Here is a 26,784-nt window from a genome sequence, read left to right on the forward strand (position 1 = left end):
TAATATGTTCAACCAGCACTTCATTCTTTTTTAAAACAATATATATTTTGTTCAAGTTTTACAGAGAGGAAGGGAGAGGGAGAGAGAGTTAGACACATCGACGAGAGAGAAATATCCACCAGCTGCCTCCTGCACACCCCCTACTGGGGATGTGCCCGCCACCAAGGTCCATGCCCTTGACCGGAACCGAACCTGGGACCCTTCAGTCCGCAGGCCGGCCCTCTATCCACTGAGCCACACCGGTCAGGGCAGCGCTTAATTCTTTATTACGAGGACGTGATTGTTGGATCTCCTTTACACCTCATTGAAATAATCTCTCAGATCCAGCCGGAGCTGAGCACGGGTCCTCGGTGTGCATAAACTCAGCCGCTCTGTTTTTTATTTTATTTTATTTTTCTTTTCGCCCCGCGCTGTGTGCGGTGCCGCCCCGCCGTGATCTCCGCTCCTCCTGTGCTTCCCTCGCCGTCAGCACTCCTGCTTCGTCGCCCCTGACCTCTCCGGGCTGCCCACCATCCCCGAGAGCGTGAGTGTCCGCGTCCTCACGTTCCTTATTCTGGTCGCTGCGTGGGCTTCGTTTCTCGCTGTTTGAGGATTCCCGTGCAGAGAAATAGGATGTGGAGTGACTCTGTGTTTCTGAGAAATAATGAAGAGATAAGGAGAAACATGGCTCTCTCTCTCTCTCCCTCCCTCTCTCTTCCTCTTTCTCTCTCTATCTCTCTCCTTTCCTCTCTCCCCCTCTCCTCTCTCTCTCTCTCTCTCTCCTTTCTCCCTCTCTTTCTCTCTATCTCCCTCTCTCTCTCTCTCTCTCTCCTTTCTCTCTCTCTCTCTCTCTCTCTCTCTCTCTCTCTCTCTCTCTCTCTCTCTCTCTCTCTCATGTTCCTGCTACTTTACCCCTTTCTGAATGTCGGGGTGTAGTCAGGAAAATGGTATGAGAACCCCTCTTTCCACCTATTGATGTAGTTCAGGGCATCACACACGGAGTGGCCAGATGATGATGGTCTCTGATGATGTGTGTGTGTGTGTGTGTGTGTGTGTGTGTGTGTATACACATACATATATATGTTAGAGGCCCGGTGCATGAATCCGTGCATGGGTGGGGTCCGGCCAGCCTGGCCAGGGGGAGGGAGCATGGGCTTTTGGTTGGCCGGCCAGCCTGCCTGCTGGTCGCACTGCTGGCCAAGGGGACAATTTGCATATTAGCCTTTTATTCTATAGGATACACACTGAGTGGCTGGATTATTATGTGTTCAGAGAGCATCATTATCTGGCCACTCAGTGTGTGTGTGTGTGTGTGTGTGTATCTATTTCTATCTATCTATCATCTATCTATCTATCTATCTATCTATCTATCTATCTATTAGAGGCCCAGTGCATGAATGCGTGCATGGGTGGGGTCCGGCCAGCCTGGCCAGGGGGAGGGGACATGGGTGGCTGGCCGGCCTGCCTGCTGGTCGCAGTCCTGGCTGAGGGGACCATTTGCATATGAGCCTTTTACTCTATAGGACGGACACGGAGTGGCCTGGGTGATGATGCGTTCAGAGACCATCCTCATCATCACCCGGCCACTCCGTGTGGATAAAAATAAATAAATAAATGAATAAAGACCTTCTCCGTGTGGGACGCGTCCCGGGGCCCCCCCACGCGGCTCCGTGGCGCGCTCACTGGCCTCCCTCCCTCCCTCCCGCAGCGGAACCTCACCGAGTACTTCGTGGCCGTGGACGCGGGCAACATGCTGCAGCTGTACGCCAGCATGCTGCACGAGCGCCGCATCCTCGTCGCCGCCAGCAAGCTCAGCACCGTGAGTACCGCCCGTCGCCTAGGCAACCGCCTCCGGGCGCATCACCGAGGGCCCCGCATCCCGCCGTCCCGCCCCCAGCGAGCATCACAAAGGAGCCGCGTGCCTGGGCGGACGCAGGCCCGTCCCCGTGTCCCAGGAGACAAGTGGCCGTCCCGAGGCCTCTCGAGGGACAAAGGTCTGCCTGATGGGTTTGCGCATGGAGCCGGGCTCATTCTTTCTTCCCGGATGCGGGAGACGGGAGCGGGGTGTATGTGTGTGTGTGTGTGTGTGTGTGTGTGTGTGTGTGTGTGTGTATGTTTTCCTCCTCCCCCTCCGTTTTTCTTTTTAACCATCCCGAGTTCATTTGCCTGCCTCCCGCCTCGGAAAGAACGCTGAAGGGCTATTATGCGATGGCGGTGATTCTCCACTTGTGGCTCGTTCCTGAAAACGAGCGCTCTGCCTGAAAAGGACCCAGGGGCCCCCCGAGAATGAGCCGGCCGTCGGTGCGGATGCCTCTTTGTGGCCGAGCGCCGGTCCGGTCGGAGGTTCTATAGGCGTCGAGGCGTGGATCTTCAGGCGGACAATCACGTAAAAGTCGAAGCGGCATTATCATTTTTTCTTTTCTGTTTTTTATTATGAATCACACGTCGCCCGCCGCTCGCTGGGACGGGCGACGGAGGCTCTCGACGGCCAGGGCCGCGGAGAGAGAATCCGAGAGATTATTTATTAGCTATTGACATAAAAAAAAAAAATGCTCCTTTTGCTGCATTTCCTGTGTGGTTTTTTTTTTTCTTCTTCCTGCTTTCGATCATGTCGTTTTTCATACGTCCGATCGGCCGGAACATGTTATAATTATCCGCTTGGCGTTTAGCGCGAGGGGTGAGATATTTATGAAAACCATGTAAGACGGCGCGGGTTTGCTGGCGTGAGCGTTTGGGTGGCTGGTGAACATAAGGGAACACACACCCGTTGTGTTCTGAAAGCAGAGAGAAACACTGTGAAGTTTGGTGTTTGTGAAGGGAGGCAGTTCCAGGATCTCTCCAGGGGGCTCGGTTGTGTATTGAATGTAGAGAGGTGTTATCAGAGAGGGTACATGCCCACCGCAGGGCCTCGGACAGGTCATGGGATCTGGGTTTTCTGATTCCGATGTTGGGTTGTTCCCCGCACGCTACCATCGAAAAAAACACACAAAAAACCCACAGTTTGGAGATTTTCGAATTGCAATGTCGAAGGCTCACTTCAAACAAAATTGAAGATAGATTATTTTACATCTTTTAAAAAAAAATGTATTTTATTGATTTTTTTACAGAGAGGAAGGGAGAGAGATAGAGAGAGTCAGAAACACCGATGAGAGAGAAACATCCATCCGCTGCCTCCTGCACGGCCCCCACTGGGGATGTGCCCGCCACCAGGGTACATGCCCTTGACCGGAATCAAACCTGTGACCCTTCAGTCCGCAAGCCGGCACTCTACCCACTGAGCCACATGGGTCAGGGCCCATGATGATGTGTTTGTGTGTTTGAGTGTCACGCCCGGGGACCTCTCAGCTCTGTGCTCATCCTGTCGGTGCATCCATCCGTTGCCAAGTACACATGGGGGGCGGGGGAGGGCTCGGGGCGTCAGAGAGCGGGGGTGTCATCCGTGCAGCAGACCGGCACGTCCCGCGGGCTGCGTGTGTGCGTGTGTGTGTGTGTGTGTGTGTGTGTGCGCGCACTCGGCGGGCGGGACATGGGAGCAGCGATCCGTCATGATCGAACACACGTGAACCCCGCTCCGCTGCTCAGCGCCCGCGGCCGGGACGCCGCTGTCGGGAGTCCTGTCTCCGGCGGCCGAGCGTGCTGAGCTGTCACCGCCTCCGTGACGGCCCTCGGACCCGGAACCAGCCAGGCGGGGCCGGCGGCTGTCTGACAGGCCCTCCCGTCACGCTGTCAGCCACACGCTAACGAGGGCCCCTCCGTGGCCGGGAGCGGGGGAGGGGGGGGGGACATGAGGAGGGGAGGGAGGGGAGGGGGGGTGAGGGCATGGGGTGGGGGGACCCGGATGCCTCTCTCTCAAGCAGATCTCTCATCCTGGGCTCCTGTTCGGACCCGGGTTCGGCTGGTAAACATCTCCCTCCCAAAACCCGTAAGCACGTTAGCTCCAGAGATTGGAGAGTGGGCAACAGGCAACATGCCGTGTGTGTGTGTGTGTGTGTGTGTGTGTACGTGTGTGTATGTATATGTGTGTACGTGTGTGAGTGTGTATGTGTGAGTGTATGTGTGTGTATGTATATGTGTGTACGTGTGTGAGTGTGCATGTGTGAGTGTGTGTGCACATGTGTGAGTGTGTGTGAGTGTGTGAGTGTGTATGAGTGTGTGTGAGTGTGTGTGTGAGAGTGTGTGTGTATGTGTGTATGTGTGAGTGTGTGTGTGTGAGTGTGTGTGAGTGTGTGTGAGAGTGTGTGTGTATGTGTGTATGTGTGTATGTGTGTGCACATGTGTGAGTGTGTGTGAGTGTGTGTGAGTGTGTGAGTGTGTGTGAGTGTGTGTGAGTGTGTGTGTGTGAGTGTGTGAGTTGTGTGAGTGTGTGTGAGTGTGTGTGTGTGCGCTTGCGTGCTAGAATTGTGTTAAGAAACTGTAATGCCGGCTGAAACCGGTGTGGCTCAGTGGACAGAGCGTCGGCCTGCGGACGGAGGGGTCCCGGGTTCGATTCCGGTCAAGGGCACGGACCTTGGTGGCGGGCATGTCCCCGGTGGGGGGCGCTGGGGAGGCAGCTGGTCGGGATTCTCAGTGGCGGGGATGAGAGAGAAACATCCATCAGAGGCGCCCGCCCAGCAGAAGGAAGCCGCCCCCCGGAGGCCGGTCCGGAGCCGGCGCCGGTTTGGGCCTCCGGGTGGTCAGTGCCTCAGGAGGGTGCCCCGGGGGCGGGGGCGGATCGGGCGGCGGGGACAGCGGGCGGCGGACTTGGGCTCCGGGTGTGGCCGGGAAGATAAGTGACCGGAGTCCAGTCCTCGCCTGGAGGCCGTGTGTCCTTCCTCTGTCCCCCTGTCCGTCCCGTCCCCACCAGCCTCCGGGGCGCGGCCCTTTTCGAGCTGCGGAGCTCCTGGAGCCGTGTCCAGGCCTGTGTCCAGGGAGGGGGCGGTCAGGGATCCGCCGGGTGGGGTTATGGTCGTCTTGGGCTGCGGTCGGCAAACCGCGGCTCTCGGGCCCCTGGAGGGCGGCTCTTCCACAGACACCACGGCCCGGGCGGGTCTGTGTGGTGGACGTGGCATTAGGAGACGTTTAAGCTTAAAAAACGTGGCTCTCCAGAGACATGGCCATCGTTGTGCTGTTGTTGTTTGACTCTGTGGACGGATGAGTTTGCCGACCATGGGTCTCGGGGAGCGGGGGTTGGGGGGCGGGGGCTGTGGTGAGTTTGTGGGGGGCCTGTGGGGGGGGCTGTGGTGAGCTGGTTGGGGGCCTGTCCTCACTGGTGTCCTCTCCCCCCGTAGCTGACCGCCTGTCTGCACGGCTCGGCTGCTCTGCTGTACCCCATGTTCTGGCAGCACATCTACATCCCTGTGCTGCCGCCCCACCTGCTGGACTACTGCTGGTGAGCACCCCAACCCTGTCCCCCCAACCCCCCCAACCCTGTCCCCCCAAACATCCCAACCCTGTCCCCCCAAACCCCCCAACCCTGTCCCCCCCAACCCCCCCAACCCTGTCCCCCCAACCCCCAACCCTGTCCCCCCAAACTCCCCAACCCTGTCCCCCCAAACCCCCCAACCCTGTCCCCCCCAACCCCCCCAACCCTGTCCCCCCAACCCCCAACCCTGTCCCCCCAAACCCCCCAACCCTGTCCCCCCAAACATCCCAACCCCTCCAACCCTGTCCCCCCAAACCCCCCAACCCTTCTCCCCAAACCCCCAACCCTATCCCCGCAACCCTGTCCCCCCAAACCCCCAAACCCTGTCCCCCCAAACACCCCAACCCTGTCCCCTCAAACCCCCCAACCCTGTCCCCCCAAACACCCCAACCCTGTCCCCCCAAACCCCCCCAACCCTGTCCCCCCAAACCCCCCAACCCTGTCCCCCCAACCACCCCCAACCCTGTCCCCCCCAAACACCCCAACCCTGTCCCCCCCAACCCCCCCCAACCCTGTCCCCCCAAACACCCCAACCCTGTCCCCCCAACCACCCCCAACCCTGTCCCCCCCAAACACCCCAACCCTGTCCCCCCCAACCCCCCCCAACCCTGTCCCCCCCAAACACCCCAACCCTGTCCCCCCCAACCCCCCCCAACCCTGTCCCCCCCAAACACCCCCTCCCCGCTCCCCGCCGGCTCCTGGACCCGGGTCACAATGAGAGGAAGCCCACTTCTTCTCGTTATTTTTTAATATAATCTTATTGACGTCAGAGAGGAAGGGAGAGGGGGAGAGAGAAACATCCATGATGAGAGGGAATCACGGATCAGCTGCCTCCTGCACGCCCCCCACTGGGGACGGAGCCCACTACCCGGGCCTGTGCCCTGACCGGGAATCGAACCCTGGCCTCCTGGTTCCTAGGTGGATGCTCAACCACTGAGCCACGGGAAGCTTGAGGTGTACGTATGTGCCTGGACACGTGTGCCCACACGATGTGTACCTATGTGCCCGGACGTGCTGTGTACACATGATGTGTACGTGTGTGCCCGAATGTGTACACATAATGTGTACGTATGTGCCCTAACGTGCTGTGTACACATGATGTGTACGTGTGTGCCCGAATGTGTACACATGATGTGTACATATGTGCCCGAACGTGCTGTGTACGCATGATGTGTACATATGTGCCCGAATGTGTACCTATGATGTGTACACATGTTCAACCCTAGTGGCAGTACGACTCCTCGCCCTGGCTTTCCCGTCCCTTTTATTGAGATTAACATGATAGGATACGCCCTTATGCCCTACGCGGGAAACACCAGTAAAAGCCAATCAGTGGATGTAGGACTCACAGGTGCGGCTGCTTCAATTACTCGTATCTAATAATTAGCTCTGGCCCTGTTTAGAGCAATTAAGGTTGACCAGCCCTTCGGACTCCCTGTCCAGAGCTCTCTGTTATTAAAGCAATGATTGGCTTCCGGCAGATGTTTCTCTCTCTCTCTCTCTCTTCCTCTCCCTGAAGCCAGTGAGAACATATTTAAAAGCGTTTCGTTTTTATAAATAGCGATCTATTTGGGTATTTCCCATCCCCGTTGTAGACATCTGCCCGTTCTCATCGCTTCTCGTCAAACAGAATTTTAAAATATATTTTATTGATTTTTTACAGAGAGGAAGGGAGAGGGAGAGAGAGTCAGAAACATCGATGAGAGAGAAACATCGATCAGCTGCCTCCTGGACGCCCCCCACTGGGGATGTGCCCGCAACCAAGGTCCATGTCCTTGACCGGAATCGAACTCGGGTCCCTTCAGTTCCCAAGCCGACGACGCTCTATCCACTGAGCCACACCGGTTTCGGCGGTATATTGTTAATAACTGAATTAGGGGACTCGTGAGCTGGCCTTTGCTAAACACTCAAGGGGCCAAAGAGCCACATGTGGCTCTCGAGCCGCCGTTTGCCTACCACTGGCCTAGACCCTAATATTCTTCTTCTTCATCGGTAACTTTTTTTTTTTTTTAAATGCATTCCATTTCTCGATTGACTTAGCAATGATTTTGTGATTTAAAAAATATATATATATATATACACATCAACCTCAACGTGAATCCGTTCATGGCCTTTCCATTTGAATTGTATGTAGAGAGCAATGGAACCACCTCTCCCAGCTGCCTTAGAATGAACGGTGCCTGTGAGTAATTTCCAGCGGGCAGAGTCACGTGCGCTGCTGTTTCAGTTTGAATGAACCGTGAACATGTGGCTTTTTTTTTTTTTTTTTAATTCAGTGCTCCGATGCCCTACCTGATTGGAGTTCACTCCAGCCTGCTAGAGGTGAGTATCCGTCAGCCGGAAGATAGCGGTCAATGCACTCGGAAAAATAATGGTTTACACAGCTGTGCTTCGAAAGAATATCCGTCGACCAGCAAAAGCAGGGACTCGTTTTAGGTCATCCTCACGTGGCCATTTTTAAAAAGGTAACACAGAAGTAACATCAATCACATTTTTTTTTTAATACCAAATGAGCATCTTCAATGGCACAAAACCCATGAAAATAGGTTACACGTCGCCCTAACCGGTGTGGCTCAGTGGATAGAGCGTCGGCCTGTGGCTGAACGTGTTGTGTTTTTTAAAATATATTTTATTGATTTTTTACAGAGAGGAAGGGAGAGGGAGAGAAAGTTAGAAACATCAATGAGAGACGCCGAAACCGGTTTGGCTCAGTGGATAGAGCGTCGGCTTGGGGACTGAAGGGACCCGGGTTTGATTCCAATCAAGGGCATGTACCTTGGTGGCGGGCATATCCCCAGTAGGGGGTGTGCAAGAGGCAGCTGATTGATGATTCTCTCTCATCGATGTTTCTAGCTCTCTCTCTCTCTCCCTTCCTCTCTGTACAAAATCAATAAAATATATTTTAAAAAAAAAGAAACATCAATGATAGAGAATCATTGATCAGCTGCCTCCTGCACACCCCCCACTGGGGATGTGCCTGCAACCCCTTGACCGGAATCGAACCCAGGACCCTTCAGTCCACAGGCCGACGCTCTACCCACTGAGCCACACCAGTCAGGGCTACTTACATGCTTTATAGGTGAGGCTGAAGTGAGTAACGGTTCGCATCTTAATCGGCTGCAATTGCAACGATTTTTATTTTTTAAAGGAAGAATCACGTAGTCTCTCATTCTCTCTCTCAGCCAAGGCCGTTGAAGACTTGTAAACACCTTTGTTCGAAGCTCTGAGACAAGTGACCTTTTCTGTCTTCCTTTTAATTATTTCCCTGTAATCGTGAGCATAAAAGAGGCCAGCCGTCTCTTTTGAAAGCGGGGGAACTCTTCCCAAAAGAAGGGATGAGGACGTTTTGTTCTGCTTGCAAACCGGACTGGAGGGATGGCCCCCGAGGCTGGCGGAGGCGGGTCGGCGATTAGGAACTAAAAAATGTGTAAGGTCCATATTCCACACGGATATTACCGCTTTCTCATTAACAAAATAATCCTAAAGACGACCATTTTGCTAGCATATTAAAAATTCGCAGAGACTTGAAATCCCGAACGAATCAGAGAAATTTTAGTCCTGCCTAACTTTAAAATGAAATAATTGTTCTGGCCAATGTAAAATGCAAAGGATTTCATCATTCTCAAAAAAAATGGCAAGTATTCCGGAATGTCACCTTAGAAATAAGATGCTGACGTTAACTGACCTGTTGCTAGGGGACCTATACAGTTCTGGGGTTCTGAGTTGGTGGATAAATTTTATTATGAAGAACACCTTATTTGCATTAGGGAATAAGACACGTTGCTACCCTGTTTCCCCGAAAATAAGACAGTGTCTTATATTAATTTTTTCTCCCAAAGTTGCGCTAGGTCTTATTTTCAGGGGATGTCTTATTTTCGGGGAAATATGGTATCATCTATAAAAGACTAATGGAATTCTATGATTTAAGCATACATGTTAAATAGGAAACATAAGCTTCAAATAGTTTCTTTCTTTAGGGATGAAAATTTCGATGAAATTCTAATTCCCTGTTATGTGTACGCACACTGAGATAATTTGACAATTTGACTAAACTGTCAAACCAACAAGTAACCAGTTCATCGGATAGGCTGTGCAATCTGATCTTTTGCACGGAAATGCATGTGCGAAATACGACTAAGAATGACTTCCATGTTACGTCCCTCTCTGTCATTCTTTTATTTTTAATTTGCCTTTGTCGTCCTAAACTTACACCAAACCGAAATGGAAATACAGAGAGAATACTGGCTGCTGTCAACGTTGGTGGGCTTACGTTAGACCTCCATTATGATTGATGCTAAAAATATATATATCTAGGTATAGAACCGGACACACACCTATATCAAAGATGGAAATTCACTTCATCAAATGGAAAGCATAGAAGGCTGCACAGTGTAATCTAACCGTGCCCACTTTGCAAGCCTTCGCTGTGAGGTACCTTCGGTCGCTAAATTACATCACCTCCTCCAAACCACGTCAGTAGGTTGAGATGCGAAGACGTGAAGCATTTTCAACCCAACCTTTCTGAATGGTTGGACAGGAACTGTTTTTTCTCATAAAGCCAAGTTGTTTACATTCTTTTTTAAAGAGACCTATTGGTTTATTTTATTTTTAATTTTAAAATATATTTTATTGATTTTTTACAGAGAGGAAGAGTTAGAAACATTGATGAGAGAGAAACATCCATCAGCTGCCTCCTGCACGCCCCCCACTGGGGATGTGCCCGCCACCAAGGTCCATGCCCTTGACCGGAATCGAACCCGGGACCCTTGAGTCCGCAGGCCGACGCTCTATCCACTGAGCCGCACCGGTTTCGGCTGTTTTCGTTCTTTTGTGATGGAGGAGGATTTACCCTTACTTCTCTCAGACTCACGCCTTCACGATCCCCTTCTCTGCCCTTTCTAAGCTGGGGGTAGCTTTGGGAGGGACGGAGAACCCCAGCCGTCGCGCTGACCGACGCCGTTGTTTTGAAACAGAGAGTGAGGAGCAAGTCCCTGGAAGACGTGGTGATCCTCCACGTGGACACCAACACCTGGGAGTCGCCGTTCCACGACCTGGACAGCCTTCCGGGCGACGTGGTGAGTCCGGGGGGCGGCTGAGCCGTCCCCGCGCGTCTCCATCGTTACCCCGTTTCCCCGAAAATAAGGCAGTGTCTTATATTAATGTTCGCTCCCAAAGACGCGCCAGGTCTTATTTCCAGGGGGTGTCTTATGTTCCCACGAAGAAGAACGCGGTACACATTTACGGTGAAATGAAAACAAAGGAAATGTATTCCCTGTGTACCGTACGGCAGGACGGTCGTTGTCAGCACAAACCAGACACACTGAGAATCCCACAGGATCAAGAATGTACTCATTTATTCAATGACAATCACGTCATCCTTTTCTGGAACATCATCCTAACCATCCAGTTCCTGGATTTCCCGGTGAATTTCTTGGGACTCCGTTTCTTTCAGAATCAGTGGACCACATCTCCCATGTTTAGCCTTGGGGAGGGGGGCTTATTTTCGGGGGGGGGTGCCTTATAGTTCACTCAGAAGGAAACCTGTACGTAGGTCTTATTTTCGGGGAAGCACCGTATCACCAGCGACACTTGGGCAAGTAACGTGAACAGGTGTCTTTTATTTCGGAAATACATAGGGGACCCCCGCATCCCCCTGTTGGGAAATGAAGGGAGTTTGGGGTCGCAGCAGCGAGAGGCAGGGAATCCGGCTCCTTGCGACGCTTACGAGGAAATAACCGAACACCAGCTCTGGCCCCTGAAGGCAGGACACAGTGGACATCGGACAGTCACAGGCCTTCCATCCGGGTGTCCTGATCTTCTCCTGCGATCCCCCCTCTCCCCCCACGTGTATAAACTCTGAGATCAAGGGGGTCTGGGTGTGTGTGTGGGGGGGGGGCATCCTCCTGGGGGTGGGGTGGGGTCTGCCTGTCCTATTTTTACCTCCTCGGCAGCTGGGGAGACGCCCAGAGGAGCAGCACGCTCCTCCCCGGAGAAGCTGGCCCCTCATTAACGAGCCGGGCTCCTTCATTAGGCCGCGCTTCTCGATTCCCGGTCCCCCCCCATCCCCCCCGCCTCTCCCTCTCCCTCTCATCCTCATCATTATCCTCTAAAGCAGGCCGCGCTGCTGTCTGCCCGGTGGCATGTCTTGCCAGAGAAAAGCGGGAGGAGAGTCTTTTTTTTTTTGAAGGAAAAGAGAGAGAAGGAAGCCAATTACCGGGCCTCGCGTCCCCGCCACCTGCCAGCGCCCGCGCCTTTAATTAATGATCCGACGGCGGCCCCCGGTCAGGCTCATCAGACATGCGGAGGGGACCGGCGGGGTCAGGACTCGCCGCCTTTGATCCCCCCTCCCCGTCTCCCCTCCCCTGGGCGCTCCTGAAACATTTATTTGTTTTCCCCTAAATTATTTCAGTTTGCGTTCTGTTTTCATCATCTTCCCCCTCCCGGGTCCGGTCCTGCTGGGGGCGGCGGGCGGGGAGCCCCACTCGACGGCCGGCCGGCGTGTCCAGGGCCCGGGCCTGGGCTTGGGGTTCTGGGTGTCACTGAAACGGCCGCCCGTTTGTCATGAAAGACACCGGGGCCTTTTGAAAGGAAGGACGAGAGGCCGGGGAAAGGCTGATGAATGAAGTGCCGGGTCTTTGATCTTGGCAGAGGGCGCGTGCGTGCGTGTGCCTGTGTGTGTGTGTGTGTGTGTGTGTGTGTGTGTGTGTGTGTACGGGCGCACACGTGTGTGTCCGCAGCTTATAACAGGCTGGGTTCTGTATTCCGTGTTACACAGCCGCCCAAAGTGCGCTTGATGGCCTTTGTGTGCTGACGACAGGACCCTCGCCAAAGAAATATACGCGGGCCGGGATTGCTTCTGAGTGGCGGCTGAAAAATAACCGTTATAGAGCCTCGTGCGAGGTTAAAAGAGACGGCTCCCCTCCCCACACCCCCTCCTTTTTTTAATTTTATTTTATTAAAATCCATTCTCTTCAGAGGCATTAAAACGGGAGGAGAAACAAAACCTCCAGAATATATTATTCTTTTCCCCCCACCCTGTCCTACGGCCAGTGTGTTTGAAATCATGGTGAGGGACTTTGGAAAAAATGGAATTTTTAAAAATATCTCGTACTCAACACACACACACACAAAAAAAAAATACAGTGAAACTAAACCTGATTGTGTTTATGGCTCGGGATAGGGAGATAGGGCTTGAAGTTCAAATCAGACGGCGTATAAATAAATAACCCTGGAAGCTGGCTGACCTTGAGGCAAATTAAACCGAACCTCTTTATCGTGGCGAAGTGAAAGGAATGCCACGCACGGACAGACCCACCCCCCGCCCGGCGGAGAGTTTCGTTGTGTTTTGAGCTCATTATAGCTCGATGGCCTCATTATAAAAAATCTCGCCGAAGCCGCAAGGAATGATTAGAGCTGTTCGGCTGGAAATCCGTCAAAGTCCCCCTCGCCCGGCAGAGACATAATTATGAAAATGAAGCCCCAACTTTTTAAGAGTGTTTTCTTTATGTGCGTGTATTCCCTGCTCGTGAAACCCTAAGGAGGAAGGATTGTTTAGTTAAAAAAAAAAAATAATAATAAGAAGAAGACAGAGGAGGAGGAGGAGGAGGAGGAGGAGGAGGAAAAATGAGAGAGAAACCAGCGTTTTTTATTTGTGTCACAATAAAATTTGTAGTCCCGTTAACGATGGCTCCTTCTCTCTTGGAGAGAAAGGATCTTTCAAGGTAATTGTTTGATGGGTGGTTCTTTTTTTTTTTTTTTAATAAAATATATTTTATTGATTTTTTTTACAGAGAGGAAGGGAGAGAGATAGAGAGTTAGAAACATCGGTCAGCTGCCTCCTGCACGCCCCCCACTGGGGATGTGCCCGCCACCAAGGTCCATGCCCTTGACTGGAATCGAACGGGGGAACCCCTCAGTCTTCAGGCCGAGGCTCCATCCACTGAGCCACACCGGTTTTGGCTCCTACTTATTGTCTTAAAAATGTTGCCGATGGCTGCTTCACCATCTCTCACACACGTAGCTTCATCCCTCTCTTTCCCTACGCCGTCTCCTACAGCAGGTAAGGGGACAGGATCACGTATGAAGTTCTCTGCCCTAATATATTTTTTCCCCTGTAATACGACAGCACATGTTTTGAAATCATGATGAGGGAGTTTGAAAAGATGGGATTCAAAAAAATCTCATACTAAAAAAAAAAATTAAAAAACAACAACAACACACAGCTGAAACCGGTCTGGCTCCGTGGATAGATCGTCGGCCTGCAGACTCAAGAGTCCCAGGTTCGATTCCGGCCAAGGGCATGTGCCTTGGTTGCGGGCACATCCCCAGTAGGAGGTGTGCAGGAGGCACCTGATGGATGATTCTCTCTCATCGATGCTTCTAACTCTCCATCCCTCTCCCTTCCTCTCTGTAAAACATCAATAAAATGTGTTTTTTTAAAAATACAGTAAAACTAACCCTGCTGGTGCTTATGGCCCGTGATCGGAGAACAGGGCTCTTAAGTCCACATCAGGTGCACGCATGTATTCCCTGCCGGACATGCTTTCCGCGATGTCACACCCCATCCCGAAGGCCTGTGTGTGTGTGTGATGGGAGTTCATATACCATGCCGAAACCGGTGTGGCTCAGTGGATAGAGCTTCAGCCTGCGGACTCAAGGGTCCCAGGTTCGATTCCGGTCAAGGGCATGCGCCTTGGTGGCGGGCACATCCCCAGTAGGAGGCGTGCAGGAGGCAGCTGATGGATGTTTCTCTCTCATCGATGTTTCTGGCTCTCTATCCCTCTCTCTTCCTCTCTGTAAAAAAAAAAAAAATCTATTAAAAACACAAAACAAAAACAGACCCGTGGCCCCCAAACCACGGGGACGCCCGGCGGGCGGCGTCTGGCGGTCCCATAAATTGGCCGGCGGTTCGCCGGGCCCTTTTCAAACGGCCGCGGCCGGATGGGCCGGGGGCCATGTGCTCCCGATTACGGGCCCGGCCCGGCCCGGCCATGGCCCCCCGGGTCAGCGGTCACAGTTGTGCTGCATTACGGTCCCTCCTCCGGGGGACCCTCCGCTGTAATCTCCCTAATGGCCCCGTCCCCGTATTCGCACGTAATAGCGGGATTTATGGGCTGCGAGAAATACGGCCGGCCGGTAGCAGTTCCGCTGCCGAGGAGCTCGAAATTGGGGACATCAATCATCAGGCCCGGCGTGCGGGGCCTTTGTGCGCCTCCGGGGAGCGGGATGGGGTTGGGGGGGGGTGGGCTCCCCTCTTTGCCTCCCGACAGGAGCACTTGCGTTCTGGTTCCATCATTTCACTATGGACGTGGGCCGCCCCGGGGAAGCGGGACGCAGGTCTGATCGGGAGCGATTTGAATGAGATATCGATTATCAGCTCGGAATCGCCTTTGAAAAGCCGGGCTGTAGGGCCGTGTGGGTCTGTGAGGGCTTCGTGGTTTTGTTTTGTGTTGTGTTGGTGGGTCTTTGTTGCTGTTGTTTTTATTTTTTATTTTGTTAGACATTTGTATTTTTATTTAATTTTTTCTCATTTTTGTTGTTTGTTAAGGTATTCTATTATGGTGTACATGTTGCTGTTTTTTTGTTGTTGTTTTGTGTGTGTGTGTGTGTGTGTGTGTGTGTGTGTTGATTGTATTTGTTATTGGCTGTGCCAAATACGGAGACGTCCATACATATGTATATAGTTTGAGTGTTTGGAAATAAAAATAAAAGAGGCTATTTTAGGGCTATAAACAGTATCCATTGAAGTTAGTATTATTGTGTTAGGTTTTTTTTTTGTTGTTGTTGTTGTTATTGTTTTTAATATATTTTATTGATTTTTCACAGAGAGGAAGAGAGAGGGATAGAGAGTTAGAAACATCGATGAGAGAGAAACATCGACCAGCTGCCTCCTGCACACCCCCCACCGGGGATGTGCCCGCCACCAAGGTCCATGCCCTTGACTGGAATCGAACCCGGGACCTTTCAGTCTGCAGGCCGAAGCTCTATCCACTGAGCCACACCGGTTTTGGCGAGTTAACTCTTCAGATTCCCTAGACAAGCCTCCCTCCTTGTTACGGAAACATCCCACTGGCCTGTTCGATTTAAATTCGGATTTTCTGCCCGGCTGCTTCTCACCGTGTCTAGAATCCCGCTGGAAAGTGATCTCCTATTTCCTATACCGAGGGTGTGTGGAAAAGAGGTGCATTTAAGAGTCAGCATGCAGCCCTGACCGGTGTGGCTCAGTGGATGGAGCGTCGGCCTTCGGACGGAAGGGTCCCGGGTTTGATTCCGGTCAAGGGCACGGACCTTGGTGGCGGGCACATCCCCGGTGGGATGTTTCTATCTCCTTCTCCCTCTCCCTTCCTCTCCGAAATCGATACAAGTATCTTTTTAAACAAGTGACACAGAATGCTAATCGCATCCCATGCCCTCCCTGCTCCAACTCACACTTGAAATAAAATGCAGATTCTTTTTTTTTTTTTTTAATATATTTTATTGATTTTGTACAGAGAGGAAGGGAGAGAGATAGAGAGCCAGAAACATCGATGAGAGAGAGTCATCGACCAGCTGCCTCTTGCACACCCCCTACTGGGGATGTGCCCGCAACCAAGGTACATGCCCTTGACCGGAATCGAACCCGGGACCCTTCCGTCCCCAAGCCGACGCTCTATCCACTGAGCCACACCGGTCTCGGCAGATTCTTTTTTTTTTTTTTTTTTTTTAAAGCATAAAATCAACTTCCGTGGGCACCCGGGGAGCCTGGCAGACGCGGAGAGACCAGCTCCTGCAGGCAGCCTGCCCCGCCCGGCCTTCCCGCTGCCGGAGGGTGGGCATCCCGGCTCCGTCCCTCCTCCGGAGCGAGGGGGCGTAACTGGGCCCCGCGGGGCCTCCCCTCTGAGCAGATCAGAGGGACGGTGGCTTTTCCCGGGAAATGTCACCTGCAGGGCTGGCCTGGCCTTGCAGGCTGTGTGCCCGCCTCATTAGCATGATTCAAAGTCGGTGCTAATGAGCCGGCCCTTCCTGACAACCGTCCTCGGCCAGAGGAGCCGGGACACCCCGGGCGACAGGAAATAAAAAAATATCCCTTCTCCCCCGGCTGGGTGGCTCAGTGGTGTGAGCACTGGCCGAGGAACCGGGCGGTCACGGTTCGATTCCCGGTCAGGGCTCCGGGGGCCGGTGTCGGGTGACCGTGATGCCCTCTCTGTCCCGGGCGGTGCCTCCCGGGGGCTGGGGGTGTTGGGGGGCCGGGGGGTGTCAGGGTGACCGTGCCCCCAGGGGTTGGTGTTGGGGTGACCGTGCCTCCCGGGGGCCAGGGGTATCAGGGGGCCGAGGGGTTTCGGGGTGACCGTGCCTGCCGGGGGGCCGGTGTTGGGGTGACCGTGCCTCTTGGGGGATGGTGGGTGTTGGGGTCCGGAAGCTGTCGGGGGGCCGGGGGGTGTCGGGGTGACCGTGCCTCCCGGGGGCCGGGAGTGTCGGGGGGCCGGTGTCGGGGTGACCGTGCCTCTTGGGGGACGGTGGGTGTCGGGGGGCCGGGGGTGTCGGGGTGACCGTGCCTCCCGGGGGCCGGGAGTGTCGGGGGGCCGGTGTCGGGGTGACCGTGCCGCCCCTCTGCCCGCAGGTCTCCGCCCTGAAGAGCAAGCTGAAGAAGCAGTCCACGGCCACGGGCGACGGCGTGGCCCGGGCCTTCCTGCGGGCGCAGGCCGCGCTGTTCGGCTGCTACCGGGACGCCCTGCGGTACAAGCCGGTGAGCCCTCCCGCCCGCGTCGGCTTTAAAGAACACAGTGCGGGGCGGGAGAGGGCGGAGGGCGGGGGAGGCCTCGGAGCGGGAGCTGTGGAGGGAGAAAGAGGAGCAATTGTAATGACCTGGGCAACGAAGATCTATTAAATTAAAATAAAATATGAAGCTTGAAAAAAAATATATATATTTGATTTTTCACAGAGAGGAAGAGAGAGGGAGAGAGAGAGCTAGAAAGATCGATGAGAGAGAAACATCGACCAGCTGCCTCCTGCACACCCCCCACCGGGGATGTGCCCGCAGCCAAGGCCCATGCCCTTGAGCGGAATCGAACCCGGGACCTTTCAGTCCGCAGGCTGACGCTCTATTCCCTGAGCCAAACCGGTTAGGCAAATATATATTTGTTTTAATTAATTTCAGAGAAGAAGGGAGAGGCAAAGAGAGAGAGAGAGAGACACATCTATGAGGAGAGAGAATCCTGGATCAGCTGCCTCCTGCACGCCCCCCACTGGGGAATCGAGCCCGCAACCTGGGCCTGTGCCCTGACCAGAATCGAACCCTGAACCTCCCCAGCAGCAGGTCCCCCACAGCAATCTGCTCTGCGGCCCCCCAGGAGCCAGCTGCTTCTATGGGGTGGGAGGACAGAGGGGGCCTGGGGAAGCAGGGGTTACAGGCCTGGGGAGGGAGGCCAGGCGGGCGGGGGTGGGGCCCCATTGCCGGGGCTGTGAGGTCGTAGCTAGTCAGTCCCCCATAGTCTGTGTCTGCCCCCGACCCATCCCAGCGGCTGATCCCCCTGGAGGCCGGCATTATGGGAAGGAACGCGCACCTGTGTAGGAGTCCGCCCTGTCCGAGCTGGATGGGCTCACGTAGGGGCAGGCAGGCCGGACCCCGTGGCTGTCCGGTGTCCCGTCCAGGGACGCCCTGACCTTCTCTCTCTCTCTCTCTCCCCCCAGGGGGAGCCCGTGACCTTCTGCGAGGAGAGCTTCGTGAGGCACCGCTCCGGCCCCATGAAGCAGTTCCTGGAGACGGCCGTGAACCTGCAGCTGTTCAAGCAGGTGAGGGTGGGGCCCCCGCGTGGGGGGTTAGCGCCCTTCTGTGCCTTGGTCTGTCCGGGGGCGGCCGGACCCCTGTCTGTGTGCACAGGGAGCTGTGAGGGTCAGATTAGCAGGTGAGGGGGGGGCGGGTTAGCGCCCTTCTGTGCCTTGGTCTGTCCGGGGGCGGCCGGACCCCTGTCTGTGTGCACAGGGAGCTGTGAGGGTCAGATTAGCAGGTGAGGGGGGGGGGGTTAGCGCCCTTCTGTGCCTTGGTCTGTCCGGGGGCGGCCGTACCCCTGTCTGTGGGCACAGGGAGCTGTGAGGGTCAGATTCTAGGCGGGGTTCAAGGACGGAGCGGGCGGGTAGGAGATCGGACTGAAGCCTGTCAAACTCAAAGGCTAACGCGGGCCAGATCTGTGGTCGGCAAACTGCGGCTCGAGAGCCACCGGTGGCTCTTTGGCCCCTGGAGGGCGGCTCTTCCACGAAAGACCACGGCCTGGGCGAGTCTGTGTTGAAGACGTGGCATTAGAAGAAGTTTACATTAAAAAAAATGTGGTTCTCCAGAGACATGTCCATCGTGGTGCTATTAGTATTTGGCTCTGTGGATGGATGAGATTGCCCACCATGGGGCCAGATAAACATCCCCGGTGGGGGGTGTGCAGGGGGCAGCTGGTCGATGCTTCTCTCTCATCGATGTTTCTGACTCTATCCCTCTCCTTTCCTTTCTGTAAAAAAAAAAAATCAATTAAATACATTTTTTTTAAAAAAAGATTAAAACAAACAAACCTGTTTTTCACACTTTTCCAGATTCCCCAGTAGCAGGCTGTGTTTTTTTTCTCTTTTTAAAAAAAATATATTTTATTGATGATTCTTTACAGAGAGGAAGGGAGAGGGACAGAGAGTCAGAAACATCGATGAGAGAGAAACATCCATCAGCCGCCTCTTGCACATCCCCTACCAGGGATGTGCCCGCCACCAAGGTGCATGCCCTTGACCGGAATCGAACCTGGGATCCTTCAGTCCGCAGGTCGATGCTCTATCCACTGAGCCACACTGGTTTCGGCAAGGCTGTGTTTTTCTTGATGGTCGACTCCTCAGCCTCCTTGGGCCTCTTCCCGTGAGTCAGCTGCCATGTCCCGGCATTGGCGGCCGGCGCTCACATTCCCCGATACCGAGAAATAAACAGAATATAGCCGGGCGATAGCGGCCCCATTTGGACCGGCTCCTCCTCAGATAACGGGCTTGGAAAGCAGCCCAGACACAGCTTCTTAAGCCCGCACCCTGACAGCTCCATCCTTTAGGCCGCTGCCTCCCGAGACTCCAGCCTCTCTCTCCAGGCCTCTCACCCGGGGGTCCCTCAGCAGCGCCTGTGTTGGTTTTTTACCCCCTCTACCCATTTTAAAATGCATTTTTAACCAAAACCGGTGTGGCTCAGTGGATAGAGCGTCGGCCTGCGGACTGAAGGGTCCCGGGTTCGATTCCGGTCAAGGGCATGGACCTTGGTTGTGGGCACATCCCTGGTGGGGGGTATGCAAGAGGCAGCGGATGGATGATTCTCTCTCATCGGTGTTTCTAACTCCCTATCCCTCTCCCTTCCTCTCTGTAAAAAAAAAAAAAAAAAAAAAAAAAAAAAATCAATAGAATATATTTAAAAATAAAATAAAATGTATTTTTATTCATTTCAGAGAGGGAAAGGAGAGGGACAGAGAGAAACATCCATGAGGAGAGGGAATCCTGGATCGGCTGCCTCCTGCCGACCCCGCATTGGGGATGGAGCCCGCAATCCGGGGGCATGGGCCCTGGACCGGGACTCGAACCCAGACCTCCTGGTTCCTAGGTGGACGCTCAACCCCTGAGCCACACCGGCCGGGCCTGGTGTCTGTCATCTTAAACCTGGGGTCTCTGTGTAAGGACGTGCTGCGTAGAGAGAATCCCCAGAGCCTGTCTGTGCTGCATTCTGACCTACTTTCTCCGACGTCCACAAGACACCGGATCAGAGAGACGGGTCAGAAGCCAAACGCGGGCCCCCTTTCATGTCCGCGGAGATTCCGGGAGATTTTAGAAAGCTTTTAACGTAACAATAAATTCTGATAAATCTCCACACCTTCCTATTCATCTTTTTTTTTTTTTTAAGAAACACGTAGTTGGTTGTTCACGGCGGGTAATTTATAGCCGAGATCAGCGCGTGCATGAGTGGGGGTGTGAGACACATCGGCTGCCGGAATGCATGTGAGGCGGCAGCTGTATCATCATCACACACGTGTTTCCCGGCGCGGAAAAGGACCACACGTGTCATGTGGCCCAGGCGGGAGATGGGGACCCTGTCTCTGCTGGGGTATCAGCACAAGGACGCATTTTCACACTTTTTTAAAATTTTTATTTTTTAAATATATTTTATTGATTTTTTACAGAGAGGAAGAGAGAGGGATAGAGAGTTAGAAGCATCCATGAGAGAGAAACATCCATCAGCTGCCTCCTGCACACCCCCCACTGGGGATGTGCCTGCCACCAAGGTCCATGCCCTTGAAATGTGTGTGTACAGCGCGTCGCTGAACCTCCCGCCGTTCGCAGGTGCCCGTAAAGAGCTGATGACTCAATTTATTGGAACACGTTAGCGTGGTTTTCACTAACCTGCCAGGTTTAGGGAGCGTTTATAAGGTGAAGTATTTAAGTCCAGGCTACCGGGTTTTGTTATTTTTTTAGCCTAAAGAAAGGGACATTTAGAGACCTCTAGGAAATGAGTATATTTTGAAAGTTGTGTGTGTGTGTTTTTAGAATACTTTTTTTTTTTTAATTGCTAATGATTTCTGGCTCACTTACAAAGTGTATTTTTCTCTCTCTCTCCAAGGCTGGAATTTGATTAGCTTGGTACCTTCGTGGCCAAGAAGGGCTGCTAATAGGAGATCGTTGTGGGTTTGTGTGTGTGTGTGTGTGTGTGTGTGTGTGTGTTTGTTTTGCAATGTGGTTATTTTCCCTCTGGGCTGAAAAGGCACCTGGAGGTGTGGTGTGTCCAGGCCCGTGGTCTGCAAACCGAGGCTCTCCAGCCCCATACGGCTCTCGGGCCCCTGGAGGGCGGCTCTTCCACAAAACACCACGGCCTGGGCGGGTCTGTGTGGAAGACGTGGCCTTAGAAGACGTTTAAGTTTTAAACAATGTGGCTCTCCAGAGACATGTCCGTCGCTGTGCTGTTGGTATTTGGCCCTGCGGACGAAGGAGTTTGCCGACCGCGGGGCAGGTTGAGGCCCTTTATGAAGCCGCCGCTTTCCCACACGGCTGTGTTTTCCTTCACCATTCGTCTCCATGCCGCGGCAGCCAAGCGTGTTCTTATCTTTTATTTTTATTTTTTCTCTCACTGTGAAATGCCGGGGAGTGTTCAGAGGGGTGTGTGGCCCGTAACCAGCTCCACTTGGGAGGGGGTTATTGAGTCAAAAATAGAAAAAGGGCCGAAACCAGTTTGGCTCAGTGGATGGAGCGTCGGCCTGCGGACTGAAAGGTCCTGGGTTCGATTCCGGTCAAGGGCATGGACCTGGGTTGCGGGCACATCCCCAGTAGGAGGTGTGCAGGAGGCAGCTGATCGATGTTTCTCTCTCATCGATATTTCTAACTCTATCCCTCTCCCTTCCTCTCTGTAAAAAAATCAATAAAATATATTTTTTACAAAATAGAAAAAGGGAGTTGAGAGAACGGTTCCCCGTCAGCATTCCTGATTCGTCCCCGTCCCAGCTTTCCCCCGGGAGGAGGGGGCGGCCTGTGTCTGTGCTGGGGTTTATGATCCGTGGGGGTGCGCGCCCCCAGGCCCCCATCCTCGACGGCAGCATGAGCATCCCCAGGAAGCGTGTGCCGGTCGGCGTGGTCGGCGTCCGGCTGTCCCTGGCCGGCGGGCCGTCCACCAGGCCGGCGATAAGGCCCGGCATGGCGTCAGCCGGTGATGGATGTGGGCTGGCTCCCCTCGGGGGTCAGCCGCGCCCACCGCGGCCTCCCTCCTCCCCAGGAACGCACCGTCGGCGGATAGCGGGGGATTTATCTCTCCTCGGACCCGGGCCGGCCGCTCCCGGTAAAAGGGGTGGATTATGTGCAGTAAACACAGAGAGGAGAACCTTTTAGGGAGTCCCGCTGCTTAATCTCCTGTGGCCGTGAAGGCCTTTCCGAGGATGCCTGCGTGATCCCCTTCGTCCGGACGGATGGCTTTCCATTTGTCTTCCTGCTTCGCCTCGTTTTTTTTTTATTGTTTTTTTTTCCCCAAAAAAAATGATACGTAGCCCGTCACATGCCATCCCTCGGTGTGAGGGATAATGCCGAGCTTGGAATGCATGCGAGCCGAATTTTGCAAGCACTTTCAACTGCTTTTCTTTTATCTTTTCTTTTCTTTTCTTTTCTTTTCTTTTCTTTTCTTTTCTCTTCTTCCTTATTTTTTTAAAAAAATATACTGTATTTTATTGATTTTTTTTACAGAGAGGAAGGGAGAGAGATAGAGAGCCAGAGATAGAGAGCCAGAAACGTCGATCAGCTGCCTCCTGCATACCCCCTACCAGGGATGTGCCCGCAACCAATGTACATGCCCTTGACTGGATTCGAACCTGGGACCCTTCAGTCTGCAGACCGACGCTCTACCACTGAGCCAAACCGGTTTTGGCTCTTTTCTTTTTTTAAAAAAAATATACTTTATTGATTTTTTTACACAGAGGAAGGGAGAGGGAGAGAGAGCTAGAAACATCGATGAGAGAGAAACATCCATCAGCTCCCTTTTGCACGCCCCCCACCGGGGATGTGCCCGCAACCAAGGTCCATGCCCTTGACCGGAACCGAACCTGGGGCCCTTCAGTCCGCAGGCCGATGCTCCATCCACTGAGCCACACCTGTCTCGGCGTAATTTATGTTTCTATGCGTACCTTCTGTTCCTACACCTTTGATATAAGCAAGCACTTAATCTTCGGGGAAGGTGACCAGATCCGGGCTGAAATGTCCCGCGGCATTTTTAAAAAAGTCCCGATTTTTGGGAAGAATCTTTCCAATGTTTCCAATCTCTCCAACAATCGGGACTGTTTTAAAACGCCGCGGGACGCGGAGAAAATTGCTAGAAATCAGGACTGTCCGCCAAAAGCGGGACGATCTGGTGACCTTACCTCCGGCGAGCCCTGACCGTGACCCTCCCCGTCTCTCTCTCTTCCCTTCCAGTTCATCGACGGGCGGCTGGCGAAGCTGAACGCCGGGAAGGGGTTCTCGGACGCCTTCGAGGAGGAGATCACGTCGGGGGGGTTTTCGGGAGGTAAGGACGGCGTCCGGCGAGGAGGGTCCGCCCTCCAGAGGCCCCGTCCACCCGTGTCCGGCGGCGGCGGAGCCTCGACCCCCGCCATCTCCTCCTGAACCGGCGACGTGTCAGAGGCCCCTTCCCGCCTCCGAGGAGGAGCCTCCGGGGGCGATGGTTCGGGTGATCGCCCCCTATTTCTTTTTTTTAAAATATATTTTATTGATTTTTTACAGAGAGGAAGGGAGAGGGAGAGAGAGCTAGAAACATCGATGAGAGAGAAACATCCATCAGCTGCCTCCTGCACACCCCCCACTGGGGATGTGCCCGCCACTGAGGTCCATGCCCTTGACCGGAATCAAACCCGGGACCTCCCAGTCCGCAGGCCCACGACGCTCTATCCACTGAGCCACACCGGTTTCGGCGAATTGTACTCTTAAGTGAGATGTGTTTTTGCATCACGGACATAGAGGAGCCGCTGCAGCCGTCCATCTGTCTGTTAAACGGGAAACAGGACTGCCCCACCGGCTGGCTCTGCGGGGGAGTGGCTGAGCGTCCACCTAGGAACCAGGAGGTTCGATTCCCGGTCAAGGGCAGAGGCCTAGGTTGCGGATTCGATCCCCAGCAGGGGGCATGAGGGAGGGCCTTGGCTCGCACAGAATTTCCCTGGAAGCACTTATTTATTTTTTATTTAATTTTTTATATTTTACTGAGTTTTTACAAAGAGGAATAGACAGGGATAGAGAGCTAGAAACATCGATGAGAGAGAATCATCCATCAGCTGCCTCCTGCACCCTCCTCCCACTGGGGATGTGCCCGCAACCAAGGTCCGTGCCCTTGACCAGAACCGAACCTGGGACCCTTGAGTCTGCAGGCCGACGCTCTATCCACTGAGCCACACCGGTTTTTGGCTGGAAGCACTTACTTTTGGGGAGAAACTTAGTGGACTTGACTCTGCAGGTGCTGAACCCGGAGTCCCCCGCCTCCCTGCCCCCTCACTCAGCTCCTGGGCAAGGAGGAGAATCAGCTTCAATGGAACTTTCATGTTAAAATAGACTTTTTTTTTTTTTTTACTTTCCACCTCAGACAAGCAAAGGGTTGTCAGCTCCCGGACACATGGCCGGAGGCGTCTGTGGGGCCCTGACACCAGCGCCGTCTCATTATCTCTGCGGCCCGTGGGGCTGCCGGCCCCGCCGGGAGGGCGGGTGACACGGTGACAGTGATGGGGGGGCGGTGAGCCTTTACGTGGCTGGATGGGGGGGACCCCTCCCCGGTGACAGAGCCAGGCCAGGTGGCTTTTCCACGGGAGGGCAGGTCCCCACCGTGTCCACGGTGGGTCTTCTCGTTTAAAAAAAGGACGGGCCGAAACCGGTGTGGCTCAGTGGATAGAGCGTCGGCCTGCGGACTGAAGGGCCCCGGGTTCGATTCCGGTCAAGGGCAGGGACCTTGGTTGCGGGCACATCCCCGGTAGGGGGTGTGCAAGAGGCAGCTGGTCCATGACTCTCTCTCATCGATGTTTCTAGCTCTCTCTCCCTCTCCCTTCCTCTCTGCAAAAAAATCAATAAAATATATATTGTTATATATTTTTAAAAAATGGATGGTCTCCAGTGGTCGGCAAACAGCGGCTCTCGAGCCATAGGCGGCTCTCTGGCCCCTGGAGGGCGGCTCTTCCACAAAAACACCACGGCCTGGGAGTGTGTGTGTGGAAGAAGTGGCGTCAGGAGACGTTTACGTTTAAACAAGGTGGCTCTCCGAAGACATGTCAGTGGTTGTGCTGTTGGTAGCTGGCTCTGAGACGAAGGAGTTTGCCGACCGCTGGGATGCGGGGAGAGCGGGCGCCTGACTCGGAGGCTGTGTTTTCAGCGCAACTTCATGCCCACCCCTTTGTTGTTCTTGAAAATGCAAGAGGTTTTTGAATTCTTCCTTTTCTTTGGCATATTTTTAAAAATTGATTTCAGAGAGGAAGGGAGAGAGAGAGACGAGAGAGAGAGAGAGAGAGAGAAAGAGAGAGAGAGAGAGAGAGAGAGAGAGAGAGAGAGAGAGAGAGAGAGAAACATCGATGATGAGAGAGAACCATGGACCGGCTGCCTCCTGCACGCCCCACACTGGGGATGGAGCCCGCACCCCGGGCCTGTGCCCTGACCGGGAATCGAACCGTGACCTCCCGGTTCCTAGGTCGACGCTCAGCCACTGAGCCACACCAGCCGGGCAGTCCTGTTTTCCTTCTTGCTGAGGAATTTGAAAGGGTGGTAACGAACCATCCGTTTTCGTGTCATTTTTTTGGCCGCCCCGGACAATTTAAGACCAGTTTTCGTGTTTGGGGAGAAGACCCCACCGAGGCCTGGAATTTAAACAAACACGTCCGGAGAGGCAGCCTCCGTGCAGGCCAGAGAGCGGTCCCGTCCCCGCGTGTGAGAAAGCCGCTGTTTGGACCAACAAGAACTATGTGAAGAATTTCCTCCAAAAAATGCTGGTTATTCCCAGAATCCTGGTGCTCGAACAGAAGGTCTCGGGATTTTTCTTTTTTTCTCTCTTCTTTTTTTTCCTTTTGGCACTCAGCTGCATTTTTTAAGGAGAAAAACAGCCTTTCAAAAAAGAAGGTTTTCAAAGAATAATGTGCTTGTCTCTTCAATTTTGTGGCAATAAGGAGCCTTAGATCTTAAAAGCACGAAATTTAAAGAGACAGGCATCCTTTAGACATTTTTTTTTTAAAAAAAAAACAAAAACACAAACAGGCTCCTAGCTAAATTATACCCCATGCTTCCCTACCATCTTAAGCAGTTTTCTTAGGGACCTCTTGTTTGCCCTGTGCCACAAAATTCCAGATTCTTTTTTCTTTTAATATATTGTTATTGATCTCAGAGAGGAAGTGGGGAGAGGCAGAGAGAGAGAGGAACATCCATGATGAGAGGGAATCATGGATCGGCTGCCTCCTGCACGCCCCACCCTGGGGATCGAGCCTGCAACCCGGGCCTGTGCCCTGACTGGGAATGGAACTGTGACCCCTCTGGTTCATAGGTCAACGTTCATAGGTCACGCCGGCTCGGTTAGATAGGGAGTAGCTGGCTCTGATCTTTCAGAGCTTCCAGGTTGACCAGCTGAAGAAACTCAAGAAATGAAACAACAAAATTTAACAGCATCTCTTTAAAAAAAAAAAAAAAATTATTGATATTTTACCGAGAGGAAGAGAGAGGGACAGAGAGTGAGAAACATCGATGAGAGAGAATCATCCATCAGCTGCCTCTTGCACACCCTCACCTGGGGATGTGCCTGCAACCAAGGTCCATGCCCTTGACTGGAATCGAACCTGGGACATCCCAGTCTGCAGGCCGACGCTCCGCCCACTGGGCCACACCGGCTTTGGCTTAACAGCACCTTTTAACGTCTTGGCTTCCTACGTGAGAGAAGG

At 53.6% G+C, this 26,784-nt stretch overlaps 1 protein-coding gene across 2 annotated transcripts in view; it reads left to right on the forward strand.

Moving 5' to 3' along the window:
• DENND1B (DENN domain containing 1B) overlaps positions 1-26,784 on the forward strand; it is a 68,408-nt gene that overhangs the window by 26,169 nt on the left and 15,455 nt on the right. For both annotated transcript variants that reach the window (XM_084868562.1, XM_084868563.1), the window contains 8 exons: positions 470-523; positions 1,688-1,798; positions 5,247-5,347; positions 7,657-7,702; positions 10,354-10,455; positions 16,980-17,105; positions 18,050-18,151; positions 23,306-23,396. In XM_084868562.1, coding sequence (XP_084724688.1) covers positions 470-523; positions 1,688-1,798; positions 5,247-5,347; positions 7,657-7,702; positions 10,354-10,455; positions 16,980-17,105; positions 18,050-18,151; positions 23,306-23,396 — 733 coding nt within the window. The remainder of the gene's footprint in view (positions 1-469; positions 524-1,687; positions 1,799-5,246; positions 5,348-7,656; positions 7,703-10,353; positions 10,456-16,979; positions 17,106-18,049; positions 18,152-23,305; positions 23,397-26,784) is intronic.

This window comes from Pipistrellus hanaki, assembly GCF_964339955.1.
Source record: "Pipistrellus hanaki genome assembly, chromosome: 20".
Lineage (NCBI taxonomy): Eukaryota > Metazoa > Chordata > Mammalia > Chiroptera > Vespertilionidae > Pipistrellus > Pipistrellus hanaki.